This window comes from Haliotis rufescens, unplaced genomic scaffold (assembly GCF_023055435.1).
Source record: "Haliotis rufescens isolate VD_foot unplaced genomic scaffold, xgHalRufe1.0.p SCAF_32, whole genome shotgun sequence".
Lineage (NCBI taxonomy): Eukaryota > Metazoa > Mollusca > Gastropoda > Lepetellida > Haliotidae > Haliotis > Haliotis rufescens.
The window spans coordinates 3721458-3748659 of NW_025964024.1; the positions used below are offsets into that span (position 1 = coordinate 3721458).

The following is a 27202-nucleotide window of genomic DNA, read 5'->3' on the forward strand; positions in this document are numbered from 1 at the left end:
TTTAAGTAATAAGAATAAAAACTGTCAGCGATTCCTGGGACGGTTGTTTTGATTATTCATAGGAAGTTTCCCTGTCACCAACTATGAGTGAGTGAGTATGGTTTTACGCCGCTTTTAGCAATATTCCAGCAATATCACGGCGGGGGACACCAGAAATGGGCTTCACACATTGTGCCCATGTCGGGAATCGAACCCGGGTCTTCGGCGTGACGAGCGAACGCGTTAACCACTAGGCTACCCGACCGCCCCTCACCAACTATGAATGGTAGTCTATGATGAGAAATTTTGATGTTTGAAGATATATGTTCTGCTATACCATTATGACATCAGCCGAAAACACATACCACTCGAAAAAGAAGTTAATGAACATCTGATTCTTTCCTATTACTATAGTTAATCTATCATGCCACAACTGTAGTAATATGAAAGAATCGGGCGACCTTTAACTTCTTAGTTCTTTTCAGTAGTATACATGTTCAATCATGAGATAAGACCTTGTGTGATTTAAATTGCAGAGGCACAGTAATGAATATAATGCATAAATATAAAGAACAGCCATTTTATATCTCAAGCAAGCTCTTGCTTGATGAAGGTACCTGTATTGGTACCGAAACATTGCACTGAAAGAATAAAAGTTGAAATTCTTATCTTCTTTAAGAAGTTGACTAAAAAGTACAACTAAATCTAAATTGACATTTGATGGGAGAAGAGAATTGGCAGTAACCTGTTTGGGTTGACTAAAAAGTACAACTACCGTATTCAACGTAATAAGCGCCCCGCTCTACTAAGCGCCCACGGCGATATTTGCTAATATCTTGCATGGCTAGTGAACCATCCCAATTAGTACCCCTTCTGATTGATTAATGTACACAACATTATTTATTTGTGCATAATACCCACTCGTGTGTTACATGCACCCTTAATTATGGGGAATTAAGTTCTGGAAAAATATATCGGTCGTGTATAATACGCACAGACTCTTCTCTTGTATCATTCAGGCTGTTTGTTTTTTTCACCAAAACTTTTTTCTAATAAGAGCCCCCTATTTCTAATTTTGAGAGCGCCCTGGGCGCAAATAAGGTCGAATACGGTAAATCTAAATTGACATTTGATAAGAGAAGAGAATTGGCAGTTTTAGCCGCAGTAATCTGTTTGGCCCTTTTACTGATACACCTAAAACAGGGTCATATTCCATATAATCTGGTGTTTCCTCCATCTTGGATCTATTGACATAGGTCAAGGCTCTGTGCCAGCTCAATCTAGCAACTGTGTGGAACAGTGTAACATTCAACAGTCCCAGGAACCGTGCCTGGGTTAAGAGGTCCAGACATTATGGAGGGACCTTGTCTTCATATGCCGGGGCATCACTGTTACACATCACGATTTGGTTGCATTGTCCAATGAACAAAGTGATACAAACGATAAATGAATTAAAAAACAATGCCCGAAGATGTGAAAAGTTTATGCAGTAAAATGTTAAGCAGTAAATCTACAAAACTGATCGAAAACACAGCTTCAAAACATGGTCACATATTATTACAAAACAATGTGAACAAAACATCTATATAACATTCACCATCTTATTCAAACTCGACAGATCGTTCGATCTTATATATTATAAATATCATTCATTCTCAATCAGCAGCTATAATCAAGCGGACATCACAAGCACTTGCAGGTTCCCTTCTTACCCTGACACTGGTACACATGTAGGCTACGAGACCTGATCCTCAAGAACATAGGGACTGGTCACTTATCACAGGGAGAATACCAGTAAGGGGATGCTTAATTTGTATGCTTAAGCAGTAAAACAACCTGACCCAAAGTGCTTGTTTATTACTTTTGAGCTGCCTATAATGTAACATAACCAAAGTGATTTCAATATGAGAAACACATTTCAGACGGTTCATATCTAAAATAAAATGTCATTGTTTAAGTACCCTAATTCTGTCCTCCTCCACTGCTTCCATCCAGATGGCCGACCCTTTCACTAAATAACTGATCCCTTAATGTTCACTCAAGATGGCCGACCACTGCAATAATTGACTCATCCCTTAACGTTCAATCCAGATGGCCGACCCTTACACTAAATAACGGATCCCTTAATGTTCTGTGAAGGACAATATCTGATGCAATGTTTTACCTTGACACCCTCCTGGTTTGATAATATGTACTTTGTGGGTTGTTCCATCAGGGATTAGCTCTGTCAGGACTGGAGCAACTATTGCTGTCATCACTCTGACATCCATACACACCATCCATATACACATCTGTCCTCAGTGCTTGCCCACACATCACCCGGGGGACAGTCGCCACCAAGCTCGAATATAACAAGAACCCAATCATGGACCTCATTTGAACAACAATGCTGCACTAATCTCTCCCCGAACATACCACATAAGATAACAAGCTTGTACACTCACACTCTGTAACATTGGAATAGCCCGGTACTCCTTCCCCCCCCCCTCCACCCACGTCAACCTACCCCCTCCCCACCCACGTCAACCTACTCCCTCCCATAATTACTTATCCCTCCCACTTAATTATTATCCTACCCCCATATTCACCCATTCTCATCCGAATCTAATGAAATACATATATGCCTTACCCTCTTCTGCATTCCTCCCCTACTCCCTGCCTAAACACATCCCTCTTGGATAATATATCAATAACATTCTGTACAACCTCCCACCTGTCATCCTCCCCATCCCTCCTAATCGTCGTCATCCTCCTCGGAAGAGTAGTCGCTATCTTCCTCTGTATCTTCTCCCGCGCCATCCTCCTTCTCCGCCTCGTCGTCCGAGATGTCCCACTGCGGATGGTCGGACACGACCTTCGCCTCCTTCACGTCCAGCTGCAACAGGAGTGGTCAGTCTTATTCTTGTCTTAGGTCTTAGTCTTGTATTGTGAATGAGTGAGCGAGAGTATTGTTTTACGCCGCTTTTAGCAATATTCCAGCAATATCATGGCGGGGGACACCAGAAATGGGCTTCACACATTATACCCATGTGGGGAATCGAACCCGGGACTTCGGCATGACGAGCAAGTGCTTTAACCACTAGGCTGCAACATCTTGTATTTTGAAGGTTTATTGTATTTAATGATGCACTCAGTAAAATAATCAAATCTGGGCCCTTTCTGCAAAGTGATCTTTGTGCTATGACTATCATAAATCTATGTTAAAGGATGGGAGTTACGATCATCCTACCACAAAGATTGCTTTATGGGACACATGGACCAGACAAACCAGTGACTGAAAGCATGAACAACCATCTATGCCATCAGGGGTGTAATGACACACAATCATATCAGTCACTGAGTCTCACCAAATGATCCTCTTTCTTTGTTTTTTCAGACATCTGACACAGAGAAGTTATTCTTCTCTGAAAGAGTTCTTGATGCAGGGTTAAATGCTGCTCTTAAGAGTGTATGTGATTTCAATAACATTACACAAGGAAATACATTTTCTAAAAGTGATCGCATACCTTGATGTTGGATATTTTGTCAAAGTCGAGCAGGTATGAGTCTGAGCGCAGGATGACGGAGTACTGATACGAGCCAGGTTTGCGTGGGGCCGAGAACTTGAGCTGGACTTCCTCCTCCTTCTTCAGGCTGCAAATCTGTACGGGGGCGGTGATGAGATGGTGATGCTTCCTGTCCGCCACATACAACCACCACCATTCCTGCTTGTCCTGCAACAACAACATCAAGGAGTTATCTCCCTGTTCCGAATTCCCAACAACATCAAGCAGTTATCTCCCTGTTCAGAATTCCCAACAACATCAAGGAGTTATCTCCCTGTTCAGAATTCCCAACAACATCAAGGAGTTATCTCCCTGTTCAGAATTCCTAACAACATCAAGGAGTTATCTCCCTGTTCAGAATTCCCAACAACATCAAGGAGTTATCTCCCTGTTCAGAATTCCAAACAACATCAAGGAGCTATCTCCCTGTTCAGAATTCCCAACAACATCAAGGAGTTATCTCCCTGTTCAGAATTCCCAACAACATCAAGGAGCTATCTCCCTGTTCAGAATTCCCAACAACATCAAGGAGTTATCTCCCTGTTCAGAATTCCCAACAACATCAAGGAGTTATCTCCCTGTTCAGAATTCCCAACAACATCAAGGAGTTATCTCCCTGTTCAGAATTCCCAACAACATCAAGGAGCTATCTCCCTGTTCAGAATTCCCAACAACATCAAGGAGTTATCTCCCTGTTCAGAATTCCCAACAACATCAAGGAGTTATCTCCCTATTCAGTATCCCCCACCAACACTGTCAAGGAGTTATCTCACTGTTCAGAATTCCCAACAACATCAAGGAGTTATCTCCCTGTTCAGAATTCCCAACAACATCAAGGAGTTATCTCCCTGTTCAGAATTCCAAACAACAAGAAGGAGTTATCTCCCTGTTCAGTATTCCTATTCAGTATTAACTTCACACTCAGGTCCGTTATTCCGCAACCTACATAATACCTTGGGCAGCAACAGTTTCAGAATATGGGGGTGTTCATATTTTAAATCAATATTCCAGCTATATGACGGCGACCTCAGGACAAGACAGTTCAGTGATTGATATCATGAGTAACAAGTCAAGTCGCCGTGCCTAAAAAATCCCCTCATCTCTTATTCACATATCCTGCCTGAGAACCAACAATTTCTCATTCTTATCCTATTTGATTCATATTTGAAGAGGAAAACATAATTTTACAAACTGACATGTTTTAGGTTCACTGGACATGTCCACAGCTGGCAGAGCCTATGTTTCAAACCCTGATCCCTTCCCATAGCAAAAATCAATACTTCAAAGAATCATTTTCTGACTACTATTACAAGGGTGTTCAAGCATATTATACAACGTACTGTAGGGAAATACGGGCAGTGGACAATATGGCTCTCCTTGCTCTTGGTTTCTAGAGAGTTCTCTTTCCTCGATTCTTCTTGGAACTTGGACCAGTCCTCTTCCTCCTCCTCATCCTTCTCCTCTTCCTCCACTTTAGGAGGCTTCTTTGTCTCCTCCTGTTCCTCCTCTGACTCATTCCTCTCCTCCTCCTCAGAGTCCTCAGCATGCGAGTCTCGTGGCTTTTTCTCGGGCACATCTTCATGCTCATCATCATCTGCTGCGTCTGCTGTATCTGCGGCGTCTGCTGCTGCTGCTGCTTCTGCTGATTTAGCTGCTTTCTGTTCAATAAAAGCAAAAATAAGTTGCTTGCACAAGGTGGTTGTTCACACTGTTTTACACACCTACAGCTTTCTGACAACAAGCATAGGCACCACTATGAGTAAAGATGTACGCATGTGCAGATAAACCAGATATATAGAAACATTACCCGAAATGGCTGAGCTGCCAAACAGAAGCATAAGACCATTACCCGGCTCTGTTAAACAACAAGAATAGTATTGTTTCCTCATATGCATGCACTGCTAAACAATATACATAAGAACAATAACCCACACTGTTAATCAACTAGCAGAAAACTGTTACCTGTTGCTTAACAACAAGTACAGGTTTGTTACCCCAATCAGCTTGTGTGCTACTAAACAAGAAAAAAAACCCTGTTACACCATTAGCCAGTGTGCTACTAAACAAGGAAAAAACCTGTTACACCATTAGCCTGTGTGCTACTAAACAAGGAAAAAACCTGTTACACCATTAGCCTGTGTGCTACTAAACAAGGAAAAAACCTGTTACACCATTAGCCTGTGTGCTACTAAACAAGGAAAAAACCTGTTACACCATTAGCCTGTGTGCTACTAAACAAGGAAAAAGACTGTTACACCATTAGCCTGTGTGCTAAACAAGCAAAAAACTTTTACACCATTAGCCTGTATGCTACTAAACAAGAAAAATAGCTGTTACACCATTAGCCTGTGTGCTAAACAAGTAGAAAAAACTTTTACACCATTAGCCTGTGTGCTAAACAAGCAAAACAACTTTCACACCATTAGCCTGTGTGCTACTAAACAAGCAAAAAAAACCTGTTACACCATTAGCCTGTGTGCTAAACAAGCAAAACAACTTTCACACCATTAGCCTGTGTACTACTAAACAAGTAAAAAACAGTTACACCATTAGCCTGCGTGGTATACAACAAGTATAGGACCTTACCCCGTTCGTCTGTGCTGCTTCTGGTTTGGCTGGTGGAGCTGCAGCCTTCCATTGGTTGGCTTGCTTGGTCTTCTTCTTCTGCTTGGCTCCTCCCTTCTTGCCTTTCTTCTTCTGCTTCTCCCACACCTTGGGCTTGTTCTGGGGGGAGGCGTTTGTCTGGGGGAACAAGGAAGTCAAAGCAACATCTTAGAAAAACCCAGCACAATGTATTCATCAAGTTTAGTTGTTTATTGTTGAACATCACACTCAATATTTCAGCTGGGACAGCAGTCTGTAAATAATCAAGTCTAGACCTGACAATCTGAACAATATTGGGGCTCTTCTGTCAGAAATATGATGTCCAGTCACCCAACAGTTGTTGTTTTTTGTTTTTTAAGCTGCACTCAAGAATACTAGCTATATGATGGCAGTTTGTAAATAATTGAGTCTGGACCAGACATCATGAGCATCAATATATATGCAATTGGGATACGATGACATGCATCAACCAAGTCAGTGTGCCTGACCACCCGATCCTATTAGTCACCTCTTACAACAAGCATAGTTGCCTTTTACGGCAAGTATGGGTTGCTGAAACAGCTTTAACATTGTTGAATATGGCAAAAAACAACAACAAACATTATCCCTGTGTGAATGGAGTTTTACAAGCATAGTCGCCTTTTACAACAAGCATGGGTTGCTGAAGACCTTTTCTACCCTGGATCTTCACGGGTAAATTAGCCGAAGTGAAACAGCAGAGTCACAGCTTGTAATTAATTCAAATCTAGACCAAGCAAATCAGAGATTGAAAGCATTAGCATCTAGCCGTGCCAAACCACAGAGCCTGGTCACCCAATCACTGTCTCGGTCTTGGGACAAGCATGAGCAGCTGGGAATCTATTCTGACCTGGAATTACGACAGGACTGTATTATCTCACCTGTTTCTCTTCACCATCCTCAGCCTCTTCATCTCCATCGTTGTCTCCAACATCTTCAACACCTTCGGAGGCTGGCAACTCACGATTTAACTTCGAGCCCAGATCCTCGCGTGTCAGTCTCACCGTTACCGTGACAATTGATCCAGCAGTGATAGATTTGTCTTCATCATCAAGAACTGAGATTGGACAGGAAAGAAAAATGCATGTTTTGTATTTCATCTAAATCACACTTCACAAATACCCTTAATGTTTCTTTGTGTGAGTGAGTGAGTGAGTGAGTGAGTGAGTGAGTGAGTGATTGTGGTTTTACGACGCTTTAGCAATATTCCAGCAATATCACAGCGGGGGACACCAGAAATGGGCTTCACATATTGTACCCATGTCGGGAATCAAACCCGGGGCTTCGGCATGACAAGCGAATGCTTTAACCACTAGGCTACCCCAATGCCTGTATTTGCAAGTACATCCAAAAACAGAAGAAGCTGCCTTCACTCCATTTCTAGAAGTCCACAGAAATCTTTCCACCATCATGCAATAACAGTCTGTTACCATTACCTTCTGTTGGGGGAAATACGGAGATTGATGCAACTTGCTGGACACATTGAAGACCCTTAATGCATTTCTGCTCTGAGATATCACGTCCAGCATGTCCAGTGGAATGACATCATTATTCAATACAGTATAATTTAAAGCTAGAATGCATCTAGCTTCCTAAATTTTAAGAAGGTTCTTTGCATTTCAAGGTTTAATGTCATCATTTCAAGTTTTTCAAAAAACACTATTCTACTGCAAAGCTGCAAACAGAATGTTCTCTTATTTGAGCTAACTTTGTAACACACACTGTTGGATCTTTTCTGAACAAGGACAGCCCATGAATGCAGCAGCACTTCTATAAAACAGAAACCCCATGACCTTTCAAGTGACCTTGACCTTCAAAGACCCACCTAAAGACTTGCTTGTAAAGCACATAACTCAATATATACACAACGTGTGCATGAAGCACTGCATTATTATTACCCCGGTCAGTGGATCAGTGTGCACTCAATTTTTCATTATCAGCTCCCTGGGGAGTATACAACTCAAGCTGCCTGTTAGGCGCTAGAAGGTTAACAGTAACTCATTTGTGAGTGGGTTTGGATTAACACGGCTGTGGACAATTTCAGCAGTACTCTGTCAAATCATGAGTCAGCTGAAATAGGGAGAAAGTCCAAAGTGACCAGGGCAGCAAGGAACAGACCAAGAAATGAAATTTGGGCAATCCATGATCAGCAGATCCTGGCACAGTTAAGAGATGCAATGTTTCATAGATAATTGTGACATCTTACATCACTTGGTCACCTGCTCCTGCCCTTTCATTAGGTTGTTAATAGTGATGAGACATGTCCTCTGACGAGTTTCAGGACAAGCAAAGCTTACCCTCAGATGTGACTTCCATGATGACATTGGGCATGTGGGCACAAACGTTCATCACATCATTGTATTCACTGTCATTCAGACCACGCAGCATCGATCTCCGATCTTCCTCCTTCATGGACACCAAGTCACGAATGGCGCGAATGTTCCTCTGAAACAGGGCAAAGACTGTAGTGATAACAAGGTGAATATTACCAAGGAACATCCTCAATTTGCCAGATCACAGCTAAGTCTTTGTTGAAGCGTCCCAGCCACTGTGGTCATCTACTATTGTACTTGAAGAATTTGGTTTGGTTTGTTGTTTTACGCCGCACTCAGCAATATTCCAGCTATGTGACAACAGTCTGTAAATAATCAAGTCTGGACCAGACAATCCAGTGATTGATATCATGAGCATCAATTCACACAATTAGGATCGATGACCTGCATCAACCAAGTCAGGAAGACTGACCACCCGATCCCGTTAATTGCCTTTTACGACAAGCATAGTCGGCAAGCATGGGTTGGTGAAAACCTATCGTCATGGGTCGTACTTAAAGGAAAGCATAGGGAACCAAGGACATACTCTACACAAATAAACCTTCAAATTGACTGTGACCTCACCTTCTTGCCCACGAAGTGTCTCAGCATGTCCTGTGTGATGTGAGGCAGCTGCAGCAGTGAGCTGGCCTTCTCCTCCAGACCCTGGATGATCATCTGACTCAGCTTCATCAGGTTCTCCACCGTGTCCAGGCGGGGGCTCTGCTGCACTGTAACACAATGTTCTACATGCTTGACACACCCTTCATACCTGGTGACACAATGTTCTACATGCTTGACACACCCTTCATACCTGGTGACACAATGTTCTACATGCTTGACACACCCTTCATACATGGTGACACAATGTTCTACATGCTTGACACACCCTTCATACCTGGTGACACAATGTTCTACATGCTTGACACACCCTTCATACCTGGTGACACAATGTTCTACATGCTTGACACACCCTTCATACCTGGTGACACAATGTTCTACATGCTTGACACACCCTTCATACATGGTGACACAATGTTCTACATGCTTGACACACCCTTCATACCTGGTGACACAATGTTCTACATGCTTGACACACCCTTCATACCTGGTGACACAATGTTCTACATGCTTGACACACCCTTCATACATGGTGACACAATGTTCTACATGGTTGTCACACACTTCATACATGGTGACACAATGTTCTACATGCTTGACACACCCTTCATACATGGTGACACAATGTTCTACATGCTTGACACACACTTCATACATGGTGACAATGTTCTACATGCTTGACACACCCTTCATACCTGGTGACACAATGTTCTACATGCTTGACACACCCTTCATACATGGTGACACAATGTTCTACATGCTTGACACACCCTTCATACCTGGTGACACAATGTTCTACATGCTTGACACACCCTTCATACCTGGTGACACAATGTTCTACATGCTTGACACACCCTTCATACATGGTGACACAATGTTCTACATGCTTGACACACCCTTCATACATGGTGACACAATGTTCTACATGCTTGACACACACTTCATACATGGTGACAATGTTCTACATGCTTGACACACCCTTCATACATGGTGACACAATGTTCTACATGCTTGACACACCCTTCATACATGGTGACACAATGTTCTACATGCTTGACACACCCTTCATACTTGGTGACACAATGTTCTACATGCTTGACACACCCTTCATACCTGGTGACACAATGTTCTACATGCTTGACACACCCTTCATACATGGTGACACAATGTTCTACATGCTTGACACATGTCATACCTAATGATACAATGTTCTACATGCTTGACACACACTTCATACATGGTGACACTGTTCTGCATGCTTGACACTAGGAATGAAACGACCATCGAAACTAAGGTACACACAATATTTGAATCGTCAGTCAAATGTATGAAGAAAGATGTTTTAGAGCTGTATTTCAGTGGTTTCATAATTGTTTACTATTTGATGTGGTGTAACGTGATACCAGTAGTATTGTTAGTCCGTATCAAGATACGAATCGTATTGCAAATTACAAGGCAATACTCAGCTCTTCTTGACACACTTCATATAGGTGACACAGTTTTTTACACGAACACCCCATCAGGGTAGGATGCCATGATGACACGTTCTGATCGAACTTCAGTCACAGTTTTTGACAAGCAATAGCGTGCCATGTACATGCTTGACACACACTTATTTCAGGCATATAGTGACTCAAACAGTAATATAATACTAAGGATATCAATTATCATATGATGTGAGTTCATATCATTTTATACACACACTACTGATATACATCTGAGCTTCTGCGTTGAGTGTGTGGGTGATATAAACATGCTGAGAGGGGTCGTGAATTGGGTGGATGGGTTCATCGGGTGGGATGAAAGGAACTAGTGGACAGGTTGAGTGGGCAGGTCATTTAAACATGCTGAGAGGGGTCGTGGATTGGTTGGATGGGTTCATCGGGTGGGTTGAGAGGAATTAGTGGACAGGTTGAGTGGGTGGGTCATTTAAACATGCTGAGAGGGGTCGTGAATTGGGTGGATGGGTTCATCGGGTGGGTTGAGTGGGTGGGCACAGAATGACATCCTGGCAACACTTACATCTTCCTGCCATTGCCATGGCAACCTGCTGGGCACAAATGTTGATCATCTCATTCAGGAGGTATGGACATTTGTTCAGGATGTATTGTTTGTCTGAGGAACCAAAACAAAAAACACATGACAGTAAAACAATACAACAGAACACAGTTCCAAGAACAATTTACAATAAAAGGCATTTATCTAACTAAACTTTAAGATGCATCTTTTCAAGGATGATGAAAAAAGATAACATATTTTTTCACGAGGCTATGTGTTGAAACAGATGTATGTAAGTTGTAACTTACCAAGGTCAAGGCTGAGAGGGGGTAGGGGCATCCTCTGGCAGTGAGCCAGGATGAGGGCGCGGGCCTTGATGCTGTACGGGTAACACAGCGGCGGCTTCTTGTTCTCCTTCTGGATGTTCGGCAACAGCTTCATCAGCTGCAGCAGAGAACGCAACATCAGTCACAGGGAAACGCAACATGTAAACAGTCACACATGGAAACAACATATGCAATCAGTCACACGTTGGAACCCAACATATGTAAACAGTCACATATATAAACAGTCACACGTTGGAACCCAACATATGTAAACAGTCACATATATAAACAGTCACATGTGGGAACACAACATATGTAAACAGTCACATATATAAACAGTCACACGTTGGAACCCAACATATGTAAACAGTCACATATATAAACAGTCACATGTGGGAACAACATATGTAAACAGTCACACATGGAAACACAACATATGTAAACAGTCACACATGGGAACACAACATATGTAAACAGTCACAGATGAAAATACAAAACATCACCTGCAAACACAGTAAAATACGGAAACAAATAAAACATTCACACACTGAAGGTTGATCTGTCAAAAAAGTAAAAAAGAATCAAGACTAACTGTTGGAATTTCTTCATTGTCACTTGGTCTGTTTGCGATCTCAGCATTGTGAAAGCGGTCAAATTCAAATGATGCTCCCAGGATCATTACAGCACCTGGGGAAGAGAAGTGATGATAGAAAACAAATGAGCATCGTATTGTTAAAAATCACTGTCCATCTACAAACTGCAAAATAAGAAGTCATAGAAATTATCCAAATACATAAATTACAGACAAACTGTATTTCCCAACTCTCAAGGTAGAGATAGAAAACAGCATTAGCATTCCCAGCAGACTCACTCAAAGTGGACACAGACAGCTGCAGGCATATCCTACTTGGTACAGATACAGGTATTAATATTTCTGCAGTAAACTTGTGAACTCACGTTTGAGAATCATGTTTGGAGTTCGGCTTATGAAGTAGAAGTAGAGATGGGTGGTATCCAGCAGGATCTGATCTCCACTGAACTTGATTGACCGATACCACCACATGCCCTGGTGGAAGAAGATGTCATAATGCTGGTACAGACACACCGAACAGGAGATTTTATTACAACTTTTCAATCAATGAAAGTCACTGCATAATTCATTGAGTTCTTTTTCATACACGTCAGTGAGTGAGTATGGTTTTACGCGCTTTTAGCAATATTACAGCAATATCACAACGGGGACACCAGAAATGGGCTTCACACATTTTACCCATGTCGGGAATTGGACCCGGGTCTTCGGTGTAACGAGCGAACGCTTTAACCACTAGGCTACCCAACCGCCCCTCAAACACATCTTATGTATACACTGTTAATATGTTTCCACAGATCAGCAAGCAAACTATGGAAATGTACAGCGTGGAAGCAGAAGTAGACACACAAACTACAAACAAGACACATAATGGTTACATCGTATTGAATAAAACCCTCCCCATTTTCAAGGGAACCAAACACAGTAAATCATCACACGTACTCGGTTAGTTGGTCTCCATGGGAATTGTGGAGGATTAAACATTACAATGCACACTTTGGGGGGATTGTGTCTTGTTTGTAATTTGTGCGGCTACTTCTATTCAAAGTGAGAACATACAGTAAACTACGTTTATAACGAACATGCTTAAAACGAATTGACCGATATCACCAACTGATTTTTTTGACCCAGCCTTTTGTGTATATGCTGTATATATGGTAATAACGAACTACGGTTATTACAAACTAAAATTTAGTGGTCCCTTTGAGTTTGTCATAACCCTAGTTTACTGTATTCAATAGTGTAGTAGGACTCTGCTGGTTTTCTTTGGTTGGCTTGTGAGATGAAGGCTCAATACGATTATGGTAATGTAAATGCTACCTTTACATGGTGATATGTCAAAATAATAAAAGTTAAACATCCATATCAAAACAATTGACAATGACTCTCAACATATTGTTGTGACATGTTGCTACAAATGTATTTTTGTGGTAAATCAGACTGGGAGCTATCCTGCTGGGTGCCCCAGGGCCTACACATTTCGTTAGGCCCGGCAAGTTGGAGGTTGTTTCACTTACCACTATGATCGGCATTAGGATCATGAACACCAGGAGATAGGCAGCAAGCACCTGCAACACACACCACATGCTTACCTCACATACACCAGGAAACAGGGCATTACATAGCCTTTGAGAAAATGATGACTCAGCACATATTTTTGAGAGTGGGGACTTTTTCTAGATTTGAGAGTTATGACTTTCTTTACACTAATACAGTTGAGTTTACACTAATACACTATTTTATATCAGTTATCTATGCAACAAGTGTCATTTTAGAAATTACTAAGAATACATTAGAATACATAGTCCATCCTTTATCTAGAGGAGGTTCAGGTCAGAAGATCAACATTAAAACTGTAGTCAGTAATGTATTGTGTCAGTTATGACTTGTTTAAAAAAGTTTTGAGAATATTTCAGGAAATTATTGTGTCAAATATATGCAGGAAACGCCCTATACGCTGCTGCTCCTGCTTGCTAATCAGGGGCTACTTACCCACATGGAGTTTTCTCTCTCTACAATCCACTTGGGCAGAGCAATACCAAACCTGGTAGCTGAAACCAATGTCATGCAGAACATGTGACATAAAGAGTCATCAGATATGGACAGATAAAGGACCGCAACCATACTCAAGATTAGTACACTGACTTTTCAATCGCACACAAAGTAAAAAGTACTGATTCTTACCTTAAGTGTATTCTTTAATTAATGTTACACCAAACACTAATTTCTAGTGAAAATGAGTAGAGAAAACATAAATATTTTCATCCATTGCGCCATACTAACACTGCCAACAGTAAATCGTTAGTGTGCCAGATATATGGCCATCCTACGCACCACAGATAAGAGTGAGACAGTGAGTTGGGTTTAACGCCGCTTTTAGCATTATTCCAGTTATATCACGGCGTGTCAGCTTAAAGTGAGAGGAAAGCCTGAAGTGATGCAGGTCTTGGACGTTTACCACTTCGGTGAAACTCACGAGCACGGGTATGGTGCTGACAAACCTAGAAACATAATTGGGGCAAACCGGGATTTGAAACCGAAAATCATAGGTTTCTGGCATGCCCAAGGGACGCAACTCTGCACAGCGAATCACGGCGCCTTAGTATCGTGATATGTATTAGGTCGTGAGCAAGGTATCATGTGTTAAACAGGAAACCACTTTTACACATTATAAACTTAAAAAAGTAACCTTGACTTATCAGTACATTCTGCCAAAATTGCAACCCAAACATTTGTTGTCAGTGGGATACGTCAAGGGGTAACCATGCACTTGGAAATCTTCGTATCCAAATATTGATAACACCTAATTTGAATCTGAACAGGACTTGACATGCTACTTGCCATCTGTCAAGTCACAGTATCTATAACATAGGGTAAACAGCCTTGAAGTCTAGCACTTAGTTGGTACTGGATACCTAGTGGATCATGGATAATCATCACAATAGAAAAATCACTAATTCTAGTTTCGATCCATTAATTTACTGAGTTGTGTCCCTTAGGTGTTCCAGGACCCTATGATCAAGTGTTCAAAATTTGGTTTGGCCTAATTACATTTCCATGTCTGTGAGCATCTGTGCTGGTGGTTAAACATCCAAGACCTGCATCACTTTGTGTGTCCTCTCCCAACAAGCTGACACACCGGGACAAAATGTGCTGAAATACTGTTCTAAGTGGTGTTGAACCCAACTCAATCACTCTATCCTGTCTTCTACAATTCAGAAGACTGCACCGTGTTCACAGCTCTTACCTCCAGGACCGTCAGGGTTTCCATACTCTTCCCAGTTCTTGCGAGACTCTTCATCTGTCAGTCTGTTTAATGAAGAAATATCAGAAATTCAGTTCAAAATTATAACTAAGCTATCTTGGAAAACCCAAACCTAAAAATTCTTTAGATGTACAGTATACTATCGAACTATAACGAACATGCTTATAATACACTTACGGATATGATGAAATGTGTTTTGATCCAGTCCATTTGCTGTATATTTGCTGTATATATGCTTATAACAAACAATGGTTATAATGAACTAAAATTAGTGGTCCTTTTGAGTTCGTTATAACCGCAGTTTATTGTATACATGATATATATTGCACTTAGCATGCTTAGGACATAAACCGAATGGGTTTTCATTTTAGCATGTTTAGATGTGTCAAACATACGTTTTGATACATGTTAAGTTCATTTGCAACCGAACACTAAACTTATTAAAGTTAATGTACTCACGCAGCAAAAGCTTTGGCTATTCTCATAAATTTCTTGGGGTCTCCAGTTTGCTTGTCGGGATGGTAAATCAAACTAAGCTTCCTGTAGGCCTTCTTGATCTCTCCCGGGCTGGCACCCTGTAGACATAGTTGGTAAACGTTAATTGTCAATACTCCATGGGTTTATATACACACGTTCCTTCCATCACCCATGAATACATGTGGCCCCTTTGTGGTGTAACAGTGACAAGAGCAGAGTTTGTTTGTTTGTTGTTTAATGGCGCACTCAGCAATATTCCAGCTATTTGATGGGTCTGTAAATAATCGAGTCTGGACCAGACAATCCAGTGATTGATGTCACGAGCATCGATCCAAATGCGGTCCCTAAGCGGGTTAATATCGATGCTTGTCTAATTTCAGTCAGGCAATGATATAAGGCCGTGTATAATTCATGGAAGTCAAATGACCCCTCCTCCATGCAGCATCAACTATGTGGGAGCCCTACCACTGCATGACATTGAAGCAAGATTACAGAACATTTAATGAAATTTGCCGATTTCATCACAACACACATTGGTCTGAACACTTGCTGTTATTCCCCTCGCTTGAACCACTATTGATCGTGGTAATATTGCTTGACTGATCATTTCTGCAAATTCCCCACTATAAGTTGATTTTGTATATCTTGTTCAGAAATCAATGTTTCCTTTCTGAACAAAAATAAGCAGGACTGAAAAATGAAAGTTGATCATGCTGTATACCTGGTTATGGCCATAGCTACACCATAACTGGACCTCAGCAACGACACAGCACCAAACTATAGTTTCCCCAATTAGTTCGGTCATCATACTGATCATATGGCCAACATGTATTGTTTTTGTTTTGTTGAAAAGCAGTTTGGCACACTATCATCCAAATACTCACTCTGTCAACTTCAAGTTCCTGGAAAGGGTCGTATTCCACATAGTCCATCTGTATTTTTGACACTTTGTAGGCCAACAGGAAAAAGATCAGCCAGCCAATTATCAAACCAATTTTCCTGAAACAAAAAAAAACAAGGAAATATAATTTCACACGGAGATGCAGAACGGCGTCTATTGACATGACTGATGAAAGCAACCAACATAAACCATGCCAATTTTACTAAGTATCATTTTGAATTACAGATTAGCCATTTACCATTTTAAGTTAAACCTTTTACAAAAACTAACACACTATTATCATGGTAATGAACTTCATTCACCATCACCTTCCTTCTAATATCTATGCACAAACTAATATAAGGGAAGATGACAAACTTGATCACATCGCCATGAAAGACATTAAAATGCAAAGGGAAGATGACAGACTTGATCACATATATGTGCAAGACATTAGAATGCTAAGGGAACATGACTAACTTGATCACATCCATGTGCAAGATATTAAAATGCTAAGGGAACATGACAAACTTGATCACATCGCCATGCAAGACATTAAAATGCTAAGGGAAGATGACAAACTTGATCAAATCGACATGCAAGACATTAAAATGCTAAGGGAACATGACAAACTTGATCACATCGCCATGCAAGACATTAAAATGCTATGGGAACATGACAAACTTGATCACATCCAAGTGCAAGAGATTAAAATGCTAAGGGAACATGACAAACTTGATCACATCGCCATGCAAGACATTAAAATGCTAAGGGAACATGACAAACTTGATCAAATCGACATGCAAGACATTAAAATGCTAAGGGGAACATGACAAACTTGATCACATCGCCATGCAAGACATTAAAATGCTAGGGGAACATGACTAACTTGATCACATCCAAGTGCAAGACATTAAAATGCTAAGGGAACATGACAAACTTGATCACATCGACGTGCAAGACATTAAAATGCTAAGGGAACATAACAAACTTGATCACATCGCCATGCAAGACATTAAAATGCTAAGGGAAGATGACAAACTTGATCACATCCATGTGCAAGACATTAAAATGCTAAGGGAACATGACAAACTTGATCAAATCGCCATGCAAGACATTAAAATGCTGAGGGAACATGACAAACTTGATCACATCTATATGCAAGACATTAAAATGCTAAGAGAAGATGACAAACTTGATCACATCCATGTGCAAGACATTAAAATGCTAAGGGAAGATGACAAACTTGATCACATCGACGTGCAAGACATTAAAATGCTAAGGGAACATAACAAACTTGATCACATCGCCATGCAAGACATTAAAATGCTAAGGGAAGATGACAAACTGGATCAAATCGCCATGCAAGACATTACCACGCTAAGGGAAGATGACAAACTTGATCACATCCATGGGCAAGACATTACCACACTAAAGGAAGATGACAAACTTGATCACATCGCCATGCAAGACATTACCGCACTAAAGGAAGATGACCAACTTGATCACATCTATATGCAAGACATTACCACACTAAAGGAAGATGACAAACTTGATCACATCTATATGCAAGACATTACCACACTAAAGGAAGATGACAAACTTGATCACATCTACATGCAAGACATTACCACGCTAAGGGAAGATGACAACGGTTGAGTCTACTCACAGGGATTTGTCCTTTGCATGGAACCAGGAGTCCTTGGACTTGAGCAGAGTCTTCTTCAGCTGACACGGCTCACAGCTACACTGGACCCGCGACTGTTGTATTTCATCTGGAAGTAAGTGGAACTTGTTAACAAACGTCTGGGGACATTAACATGAAAACAAAAAACACTTGTTTGTTCGTTGCATAACACAACACTCAGCAATGTTCCAGCGATGTGTTGGCAGCCTGTTAACAATTGAGTCCAAACCAGACAATCTAGTGATTGATATTATGAGCAACAATCAATATCATCTGGGTAGATATCAACCGAGCCTGATCGCCAAATCCATAAGGTTTAACTTTCACCCAGCCTAGGTTCCTGTGACCAATTCTAACTCAGAGGCAGAACACCACCAGGAGCAGTCAGCATACATTCTGCAAAATTAGTTCCTTGAGCATGCAGCGTTAGAAATTGGCACTAGTCCTGTAGTCTTTGCCAAACTGCCCAATAGTTAAGGTATCAAAAGGACTAGTAGAAATTGGCCCATTTTAAGGGTTTTGCTATATGTTATCATTATAAGGACTAGTGGACTAAACATGCTAGTTTCTACCCCTGGCATGTGTTGGGTGTTGAAAAAAAAAAAAAAAAGGCAAAAAGTGAGCACGACTCACTAATACCCCTGACTTTGACTCCAACATATTTCTAATTTCGAAACATGAAAAAGGGATATTTTCTCTGATAATTCAATGCAACTCTCCTATTGGTATAGATACTGTACCCCAACTTGGAAAAGAATTCATGCAGTAGTTCCCATGTTATAGGTCTTACAAAAGTTGAAGCCAAAAAAAACCATTCCAAGTTCAAAACATGAAGAAAGCAATATTTTCTCAGATAATCCACTCATCAAAATTAAACTTCTCACTGTACCTCTTCTTTTAGTATGGAAACTGTTCACTAAATTTTAAAAGAATCCAGGCACTAGTTTCAAGTTATAGGTCGCACAAATGGTAAAGTAAAACAATTCTAAGATAAAAATAAACAAGTATTTGTCACAGAGTGACGAAATATCCCCCGCCTGTACACTATAGTACCAAATATGAAGACAATCCAGCGATTAGTTCTTGAGATATTGTGGCAACACCGTTTTCCAACTCCAAAAACAGATTTGCCTGCTGTGACCTTGAAAATGGGGTCAAGGTCACCAAATCTGACAGGTGTATGCGGTGTCTGTATATACACTATAGTTCCAAATATGAAGACAATCCAGCGATTAGTTCTTGAGATATCGCGGCAACACCGTTTTCTAACTCCAAAAGCAGATTTACCTGCTGTGACCTTGAAAATGGGGTCAAGGTCACCAAAACCGACTGGTGTCTGCGGTGTCTGTATATACACCATAGTTCCAAATATGAAGACAATCCAGTGTTTAGTTCTTGAGATATCGCGGCAACACCGTTTTCCAACTCCAAAAGCAGATTTGCCTGCTGTGACCTTGAAAATGGGATCAAGGTCACCAAAACCGACTGGTGTCTGCGGAGTCTGTATATACACCATAGTTCCAAATATGAAGACAATCCAGTGTTTAGTTCTTGAGATATCGCGGCAACAAACAGGTGGGACGTACGGACGGACGTACGGACGTACGGACGTACGGACGTACGGACGTACGTACGGACGGTCGTGAATACTATATCCCCCGCTTCGCGCTTTCGCGCGGCGGGGGATAAAAATAGCTGTATGTTTTCAGAAAATTCAAATATTGAAATCAAACTTCACACTGCACCCCTCCTATTGGTATAGAAAGTGTTCAGTAAGTTTGAAAAGAATCTACAAAGTAGTTTTCAAGTTATAGGTCGCACACAAAAATGTCCTCAGAAGGACAAACGGACAGACGGAATTCCGTGGCATAACTATATACCTCGCCCTTTTAGGTCGGGGTATGATAAATAACCTTGACAATGGGAAGTCTGAAGCATACTAAAAGGAGCTTATTGAAACCGAACACAAGTTAAATTTGTTGATGAAACGGGAAAAAAAAAGAAATACAATTTTATCATAAACAGTTACACTAAACTTCTACACTGCTGTTTTGCTGTCAATAATCTGCACTAGACACAGGGCAATATGGACTGTCTTACTAGGGGCACTTGCTTGGGCTGTGGATTAGATAATGTATTATGATGTATTGTGATATATCGGGAGCCAAAGTGTTTGTGGGTGACTGTACACGCAGGTCGTATTTTCTACATACTGAAGTAAATACTACTCAGCATGGTCAGTCACCACTATTTCATAATCATGGATACAGGGGAGATAACTACCAGTACAGGAGAGACAAATCACATCAGCATTTCCACCATTTTGTCAATCAATTTTGAAGGATTTCTGTGTAGATTTTACTAAATTATCCTTCTTTCTTTTATTTTCAGTCAGTGGTATATTTTGACAGTACCAGTAATGGTTGATATTTGGAATATCTGTACAAATGTAATTACAAGCCAAAAATGTAAATAAACCATCTTCTACTCATTTCTGTTTTAATGATGTGAGACTATGAACTATGTAGAGACGGATCTATGATTCCACACAAAGCAAATTGACACAATTTTATTTTCTACAAAACTGGGATTTTCTTAAATTCGGAAGTATGGTAAATTTGCATTCAGTGCAATAATGTCAAAACTAAGCATTAAAGCCCCTTCATCACTGGACGTGATAACAGAGAAAAACAAGAATAGCCATAACATCAGCAATCTCATAAAAATCAGAGCTAAATTCTCGCTGCCATTAAACAAAGATCTGAGGACATCCCATTACGAGTCATGTCATGTCAGAATGACCTTTCGCGAACTTTGATTGACCACTGAAACGACTAACAAGAAGTAGACATCAGCCTATAAGAAAGCAGCTTTCTCGAGCTTTCCGACACTCATTTCAACCTGGCAACTTCCATTTCAGACTACAGTTGAAAAATATGTACAAGCGAACATTCCGGAATGTCTAATTTTTGGTTAAGCTTGTATGGCAGCGCTTCCCACGTACTGTGCAACGCCTTCTCCTTTCAAATGTTTATCGCATGGAAGCGAGAGATATACGATAATTTTTACGGAATAAGTTGTACGGGACGTAGCCGTAGTTCGGAAGACCCAGTGTTAATGTTTTTGAGGTTGCATGATTAGAAAACACTTTCTGACTGTCACTTTCATGATCCGGTAAGCGACACTTTGGATGAAAGGTTGTCTTGACTTGACCCGTAATGGGATGTCCTCAGATCTTTGCTTAGCGATAGCAAGAACTAAGATCTGATTTTAATGAGATTGTAACATCAGAGGATCAGTCATGCATATTATTACATGAAGAGGGGGAGATTTAACAACAAATTGGTAGCCAGCAGAGCTTTCTCCTTTTCGAAAGTGTCTGGCCATTCATCAAACGAACTGACCAACTAATGATGGAGTCCCTGAACTTGCCAAACTCGAGGTCTTTTAGCAAGCTTAGCGACTGAGTTACCTTGAGGGGCTCAAGAAATTTGAGAAATCCTGCTGTTGTAAACAACATTACAAAACGGCAGCCAGTAGTCATTTTATTGAGATGATCGACATGCATTTTTCTTTGACTTAACCACGGCCTCATCGTCCTAAATATTTACTCATCAAAATTACATGATTCACAAGTTGTATCCAGTTAAACAAAACTAAATATACACAGAGAAGTGGTGAAATTTTGACTAGCCAGGTGGGCCACCTACTTTACGTTTCAGTAAGCCCTTTGCAAATTTAACTGGCCCCGGGCCAAAGGGCCACCAGTTATATCGACCCCTGCATGAAATGGGAGATTCCTAATTCCCACTTTGGAAGTTTTACAGACATTTACTGCAGACTTGCAGTGGAGTGCCTTATCATGGAACTGTTCTGGGTGAACAATACCTTCCAAATGACGTGCTGGTTTTCTTGGGGAATTAGTCAGCAAAGAGACGGAGTCACAGGAGACTAATCACAATTTTATTTACAAGAACAATTAACAATTTACAATTTATACTTAGATAATAACTGAGGGTGCCACAGAGAGTCGGTACACACTCTGGGCTGTGGGAGAGAGGTCTGCTTGGTAAGAGAGTCAAACCCCTTCTCTTCCTCTCCTCTCAATCATTCTGGACCAAGGCTTATATAGCCAAGGTCACCTGACATTTAGTAAGTAATAAATATAAATGTAAACAGTAAATCATCAGTGACATACTTGCACATCCTGTTCAGGATTTCAGACGGTCGATGTACACAAAAATGGGGATTAACAATTAGGATTAGCATCTTATAAATAACAGCAATTAAATGTTTCAAGGCATATAGATGTCATGGCTCCAGGGTAATGAGCCTTTGCAATTAAATGTTCTTCAGACAATGGGTGTCGTAAATCAGTCGCCATGACAGCCTCATCAGGTTTAAATAAGTCCCTCATATGACAAAAATAGATGCAACTCATATTACAATGATTTCATGGGCATGATAATTATTTAGTTCTGAGTAATAGTAAGAAAATGGTACGAGTCACAGTCACGGGCAACAATGAACGAAGTAATGTTGCACATGAGATAATGCATCAGGTGATAGACCACGCTCAGTGTAGAGACAATGGAGGTCCAGGTCCAGGGAACAGACAGGGGCATGTTCACACACGAGATTATTGTTATGTCATGTATGGCCTGGCATGGCTGCCATGAGTGCAGGCATGTTTATTTGACTGTAGCTATGTAAATTAAGTTTTAATGTAAACAATATTTCACAACTCTATTAGAGTGCATGTGACATGCCGGCAGTTCCCTACATCATGCAAACAGTTTATCCACGGAATAAGACAAATGCTTAGTCTCTGAAAACATATCATTTTGATGGAAACAAACAACTCCCTTTAAATTAAAAAGGAACCTCAGTGAGATGGGATATTCTGAACCTGCGGCAAATCTATACTTGCATCTTTTTGGGCAATATCATCATAAGGGCTGGACTGTAGGAAAATGATATGGTTCAGGGACTGTGGTTCAGACAGACTAAGGAGCACTTAGCCATGGTAAACAAATGAAAATTAATTCACTGAAAACTCTTGTCAAGGTTTTTCAGAATTGTTTGCAGATTAAAGACAAAATAAATAATATTCATGCTTATGCAACATGAGCCCATTTCAACTGGGCTATATGACAGGTAACAAGTTATATCTGTTATGTAATCATATATCATATTGTCATATCATATCTATTTCATCTGGTTTGCAGAACATTCATTGATTTTGGGGAACATGTGGACAGTACTATGCAAATATTGATTACAAAGTCACTGTGATCCGACACAGGTAGTAAGTGGTGTGTTACAGAGGTAGTAATAATTTACATGTCTGGAATAGCTGAATATATAAAAAAAAGAAGAAGGAAGAAACATGACACTGTAACAAGAGACAGCTGTCCAAAGTAGGGTTAGAAATTGGCACTAGTCCTGTAGTCCTTGCCAAACTGCAAGTAGTAGAAATATGCCATTTTTTAGTGTTTTGCTATTTGTTATCATTATAAGGACTAGTGGACTAAAAGTGTTAGTTTCTACCGCTGCAAAGGTCAATAAATCATTAAATGTCAACATGCTAGTGTCATTTTGTTAGTGTGCCATACAACATGACACAAGTGCTGACCCCATTATATGATGACACAAGACCTTTAAACACGGGAAACAGAAAGCAAAAAACATTAAACTGTCATTTCAGTTTTCTCATCCATCACAAAATGATAAATTAAGCTAACATTTAACAGCTGTTGTGAATTGCATCAGACAAATGGAAGGCATTTTCTGGAAACTTACACTTGAATTCAACAATTTTCCTTTTTTCTAAGTCCAAAAGAACCCCCATGTTTGTGATTTTTAGTGATGTGGAATGTCTATCATGTTTAATACTATTTTTTTATGACCAATATTGGTTGAAAAAAACCAAGATGATATTATTTCAATGGCATGCCAGATAACTTCCTTAACAGCAGGTACAGAGTTTTTTCCTATCTATCCTGGCTAGCATACCTGTCATTGTTAACATCTCACTACAACCCAACAATGGGGGTGGCTGGGTAGCCTAGTGGTTAATGTGTTCGCTTGTCATGCTGAAGACCCGGGTTTGATTCCCGACAGGGGTACAATGTGTGAAGCCCATTTCTGGTGTCACTCGCCGTGATATTGCTAAAAGTGGCTTAAAACTCACTCACCTCAAACATGACTTGCTATGCATCCGCTCACTTTCATTACAACATGTGACAACAGAGACACAATATGAAGAGGAAAATAGACCTCAGTAAAGAATAGGGCTACCCACAGGACTACCTGGACCGTGGTTAGTCACATGATATATTGTTTAATGACAACAACAATACAACTCCATGGTTACACTACAAGTCGCTAATGTTCGTATTTCTTTCTGAATATGCATTCATTTCTTCCTGTTTATATGTTTGAGTAAAGATAAAGCTGCAATCAACTTCAATGTATGTATGATCAAATCATTTTTTACACCTAAATATGTATTGCCAGGGCTCCAATGAAGAAACCTGAAGAGACCTGAAGCAGGTACCAGGATAGTAAATTTGGACCCATCCCAGTCACTGGGAAATATGAAATTTAAAACAAAGAGCTTAAACATAGACCAGATAACCTCTTTCAGAACAGAGTGAGTGAGTGAGTATGGTTTTACGCCGCTTTTAGCAATATTCCAGCAATATCACGGCGGGGGACACCAGAAATGGGCTTCACACATTTTACCCATGTCGGGATTCGAACCCGGGTCTTCGGCGTGATGAGCGAACGCTTTAACCACTAGGCTACCCGACCGCCCCCTTTCAGAACAGAGGTCATGTAAACATAAACATGATAAATACAACATGGACATCCAGTACAGTCATTAACTTCTTTGAGATGCATTTAGAAGTCGTTGGTTGGTTTGTTTGTTTAACGCCGCACTCAGCAATGTTCCAGCAATATGACGGCAGTCTGTAAATAATCGAGTCTGGACCAGACAATCCAGTGATTAATATCATGAGCATGGATCCACGCAATTGGGATAGATGACATGCATCAACCAAGTCAGCGAGCCTGACCACCCGATCCCGTTAGTCGCCTCCTCTACCCCGGATCTTCTATTACAAATAGGAGCGATATTTCAGTGTAGGTTCTAACACTGTTATCAAGCCCTTGCTTGATAACAGTTTGAGAATCTACTCTGAAATGTTGCTCCAAAATGTAATAAGGAAGTTTGTCATCCATATATCTTATCCTTACTTACTTCAGTCATTGTTTACAATCAGTTCCATCATTATTTTTCAAAAATATGATTTCACAACCAAATTTAGCTCTTTTTAAATGTTTTTAATGAGCCCAACATATCAATTGCATTTTGGAAACATTTCTGAAGTTGATCCATCAGTGATTTAGAGGGTTTTTTCTTTATATTTATCTTTTGTGACCCGGTCACTTATTATTACTAGATGAGCGAGTATGGTTTTCATATATTGTAATTTAAGCAAATGGGCGAATGGCTTCACACTCTTTTCGAACTCCTAAACAACATGTGACCAGTTGCATAATGACGAAATCTAGGTAGACGTTTCAAAGCCCACTGAAGACATCAAAGTGTTCGCCACCTGCCGCTGAATTTATGTTACGAATTAAGCTACATGAGGTGAGATATTCAATAAGTATGATAATGAAAACATACCTCAAAACTTACTTTTCACAAATGCACATTTGATCAAATTTGATCTGATGACAAATTTGCATGCAGTTGCAAACAATTGTATGCACCGATGATGTATCAGCTGCTGGTTGTAAACTTTCTGCCTGTTATGTCATGTGACTGATCATGTTGTTCATTGAAAAATAAATCTAAATCCTCCACAAGGCATTACCACTTTAAAATTAACAAGACATGGTCCTTTGACCATCCAAGTGTTAACGGACATAAATGTTCTCAAAGGTAAAATTTTATTTTAGTGTATTGAGATTGTTATTAGGCATGTAATGGGAAACACTTCTTAGGGGCTCGAAAACACAGTATGCTAGGATACACAAGGGGCAATCTAACCTGGGCCTTCAGCATGACAAGTGAACGTTCTAACCACTAGGCTACCCCACCACCCCTATTACTGGATGAAAGTTTCACTTGAGCCAATAGAACTTTTGAGAAATTATTTATGCCTACAAAACATATGATAGCGATGTTAACCACCTGCCAACCGATGAGTGTACAATCTACAAATTGACATAAAGACTATTTTCATAAGTCTGATTATTAAATTATTCAAGGTGTCATGTAAATGCTAACAATGCTAGTATTAGGTTTTTATACTATAATTGATGTATTACGTATATGCCAATCTGCGGTTTTCCCTTTCCTGGCTGTTTGGGACAAGACATATGTGTGAATTGAAACATTAAAATAACAAATACATAACCATTTATTGAATGCCTGAATCCCAAGCCTTAGAGTACACGTCAGAGTTTTAAATTACAAAAAGAAGTCTAGCCTGAAACAGTCTGATACTGAGACAGTATTGGATATCCATGTTTTTATTTATTTGGACTTTGTAAGGGTGTAGCAGATTTATTTATCCCATCAAAATACGAAATTCAAAATGGATGTCAAAGTCCTACCTTTTGCTTTGGCACGTGGCCATAGATAATATGTAGCCGGTATGAGGACTAAACCCCAAAAGGAGAGGAGGAAATAGTAGAAAGTTCCCCCCTCCTCATCATACTCAAACTGCATGCCAGGCATCTTGACTCTGTTTACGTCGCTTCCGTCTTCATAAAGGAAGTCGGTTGTGTCCCTTTATATAACCTACGTAAATGACTCGTCAGCATTCGGGTCATTCCGTAACCTTTTCACAACAGCAGTTATGTCCCTTTGATAAACGACGA

General features: G+C 40.4%; 1 protein-coding gene across 1 annotated transcript; it reads right to left on the reverse strand.

Moving 5' to 3' along the window:
- Positions 1–2509: 2509 nt before the first annotated feature.
- Positions 2510–27112, reverse strand: LOC124116640 (translocation protein SEC63 homolog). Its single transcript, XM_046478059.2, has 18 exons — positions 26936–27112; positions 18284–18389; positions 16619–16733; positions 15717–15832; positions 15240–15301; positions 13985–14043; positions 13510–13560; positions 12361–12469; positions 11996–12090; positions 11386–11521; positions 11102–11194; positions 9044–9189; positions 8444–8591; positions 7028–7203; positions 6111–6266; positions 4865–5182; positions 3486–3692; positions 2510–2854 (listed from the first exon to the last, which is right to left on the reverse strand). Exons 1-18 carry the CDS (start codon positions 27057–27059, stop codon positions 2714–2716), a joined length of 2358 nt encoding a protein of 785 aa, XP_046334015.1. The 5' UTR covers positions 27060–27112; the 3' UTR covers positions 2510–2713.
- Positions 27113–27202: the final 90 nt, after the last annotated feature.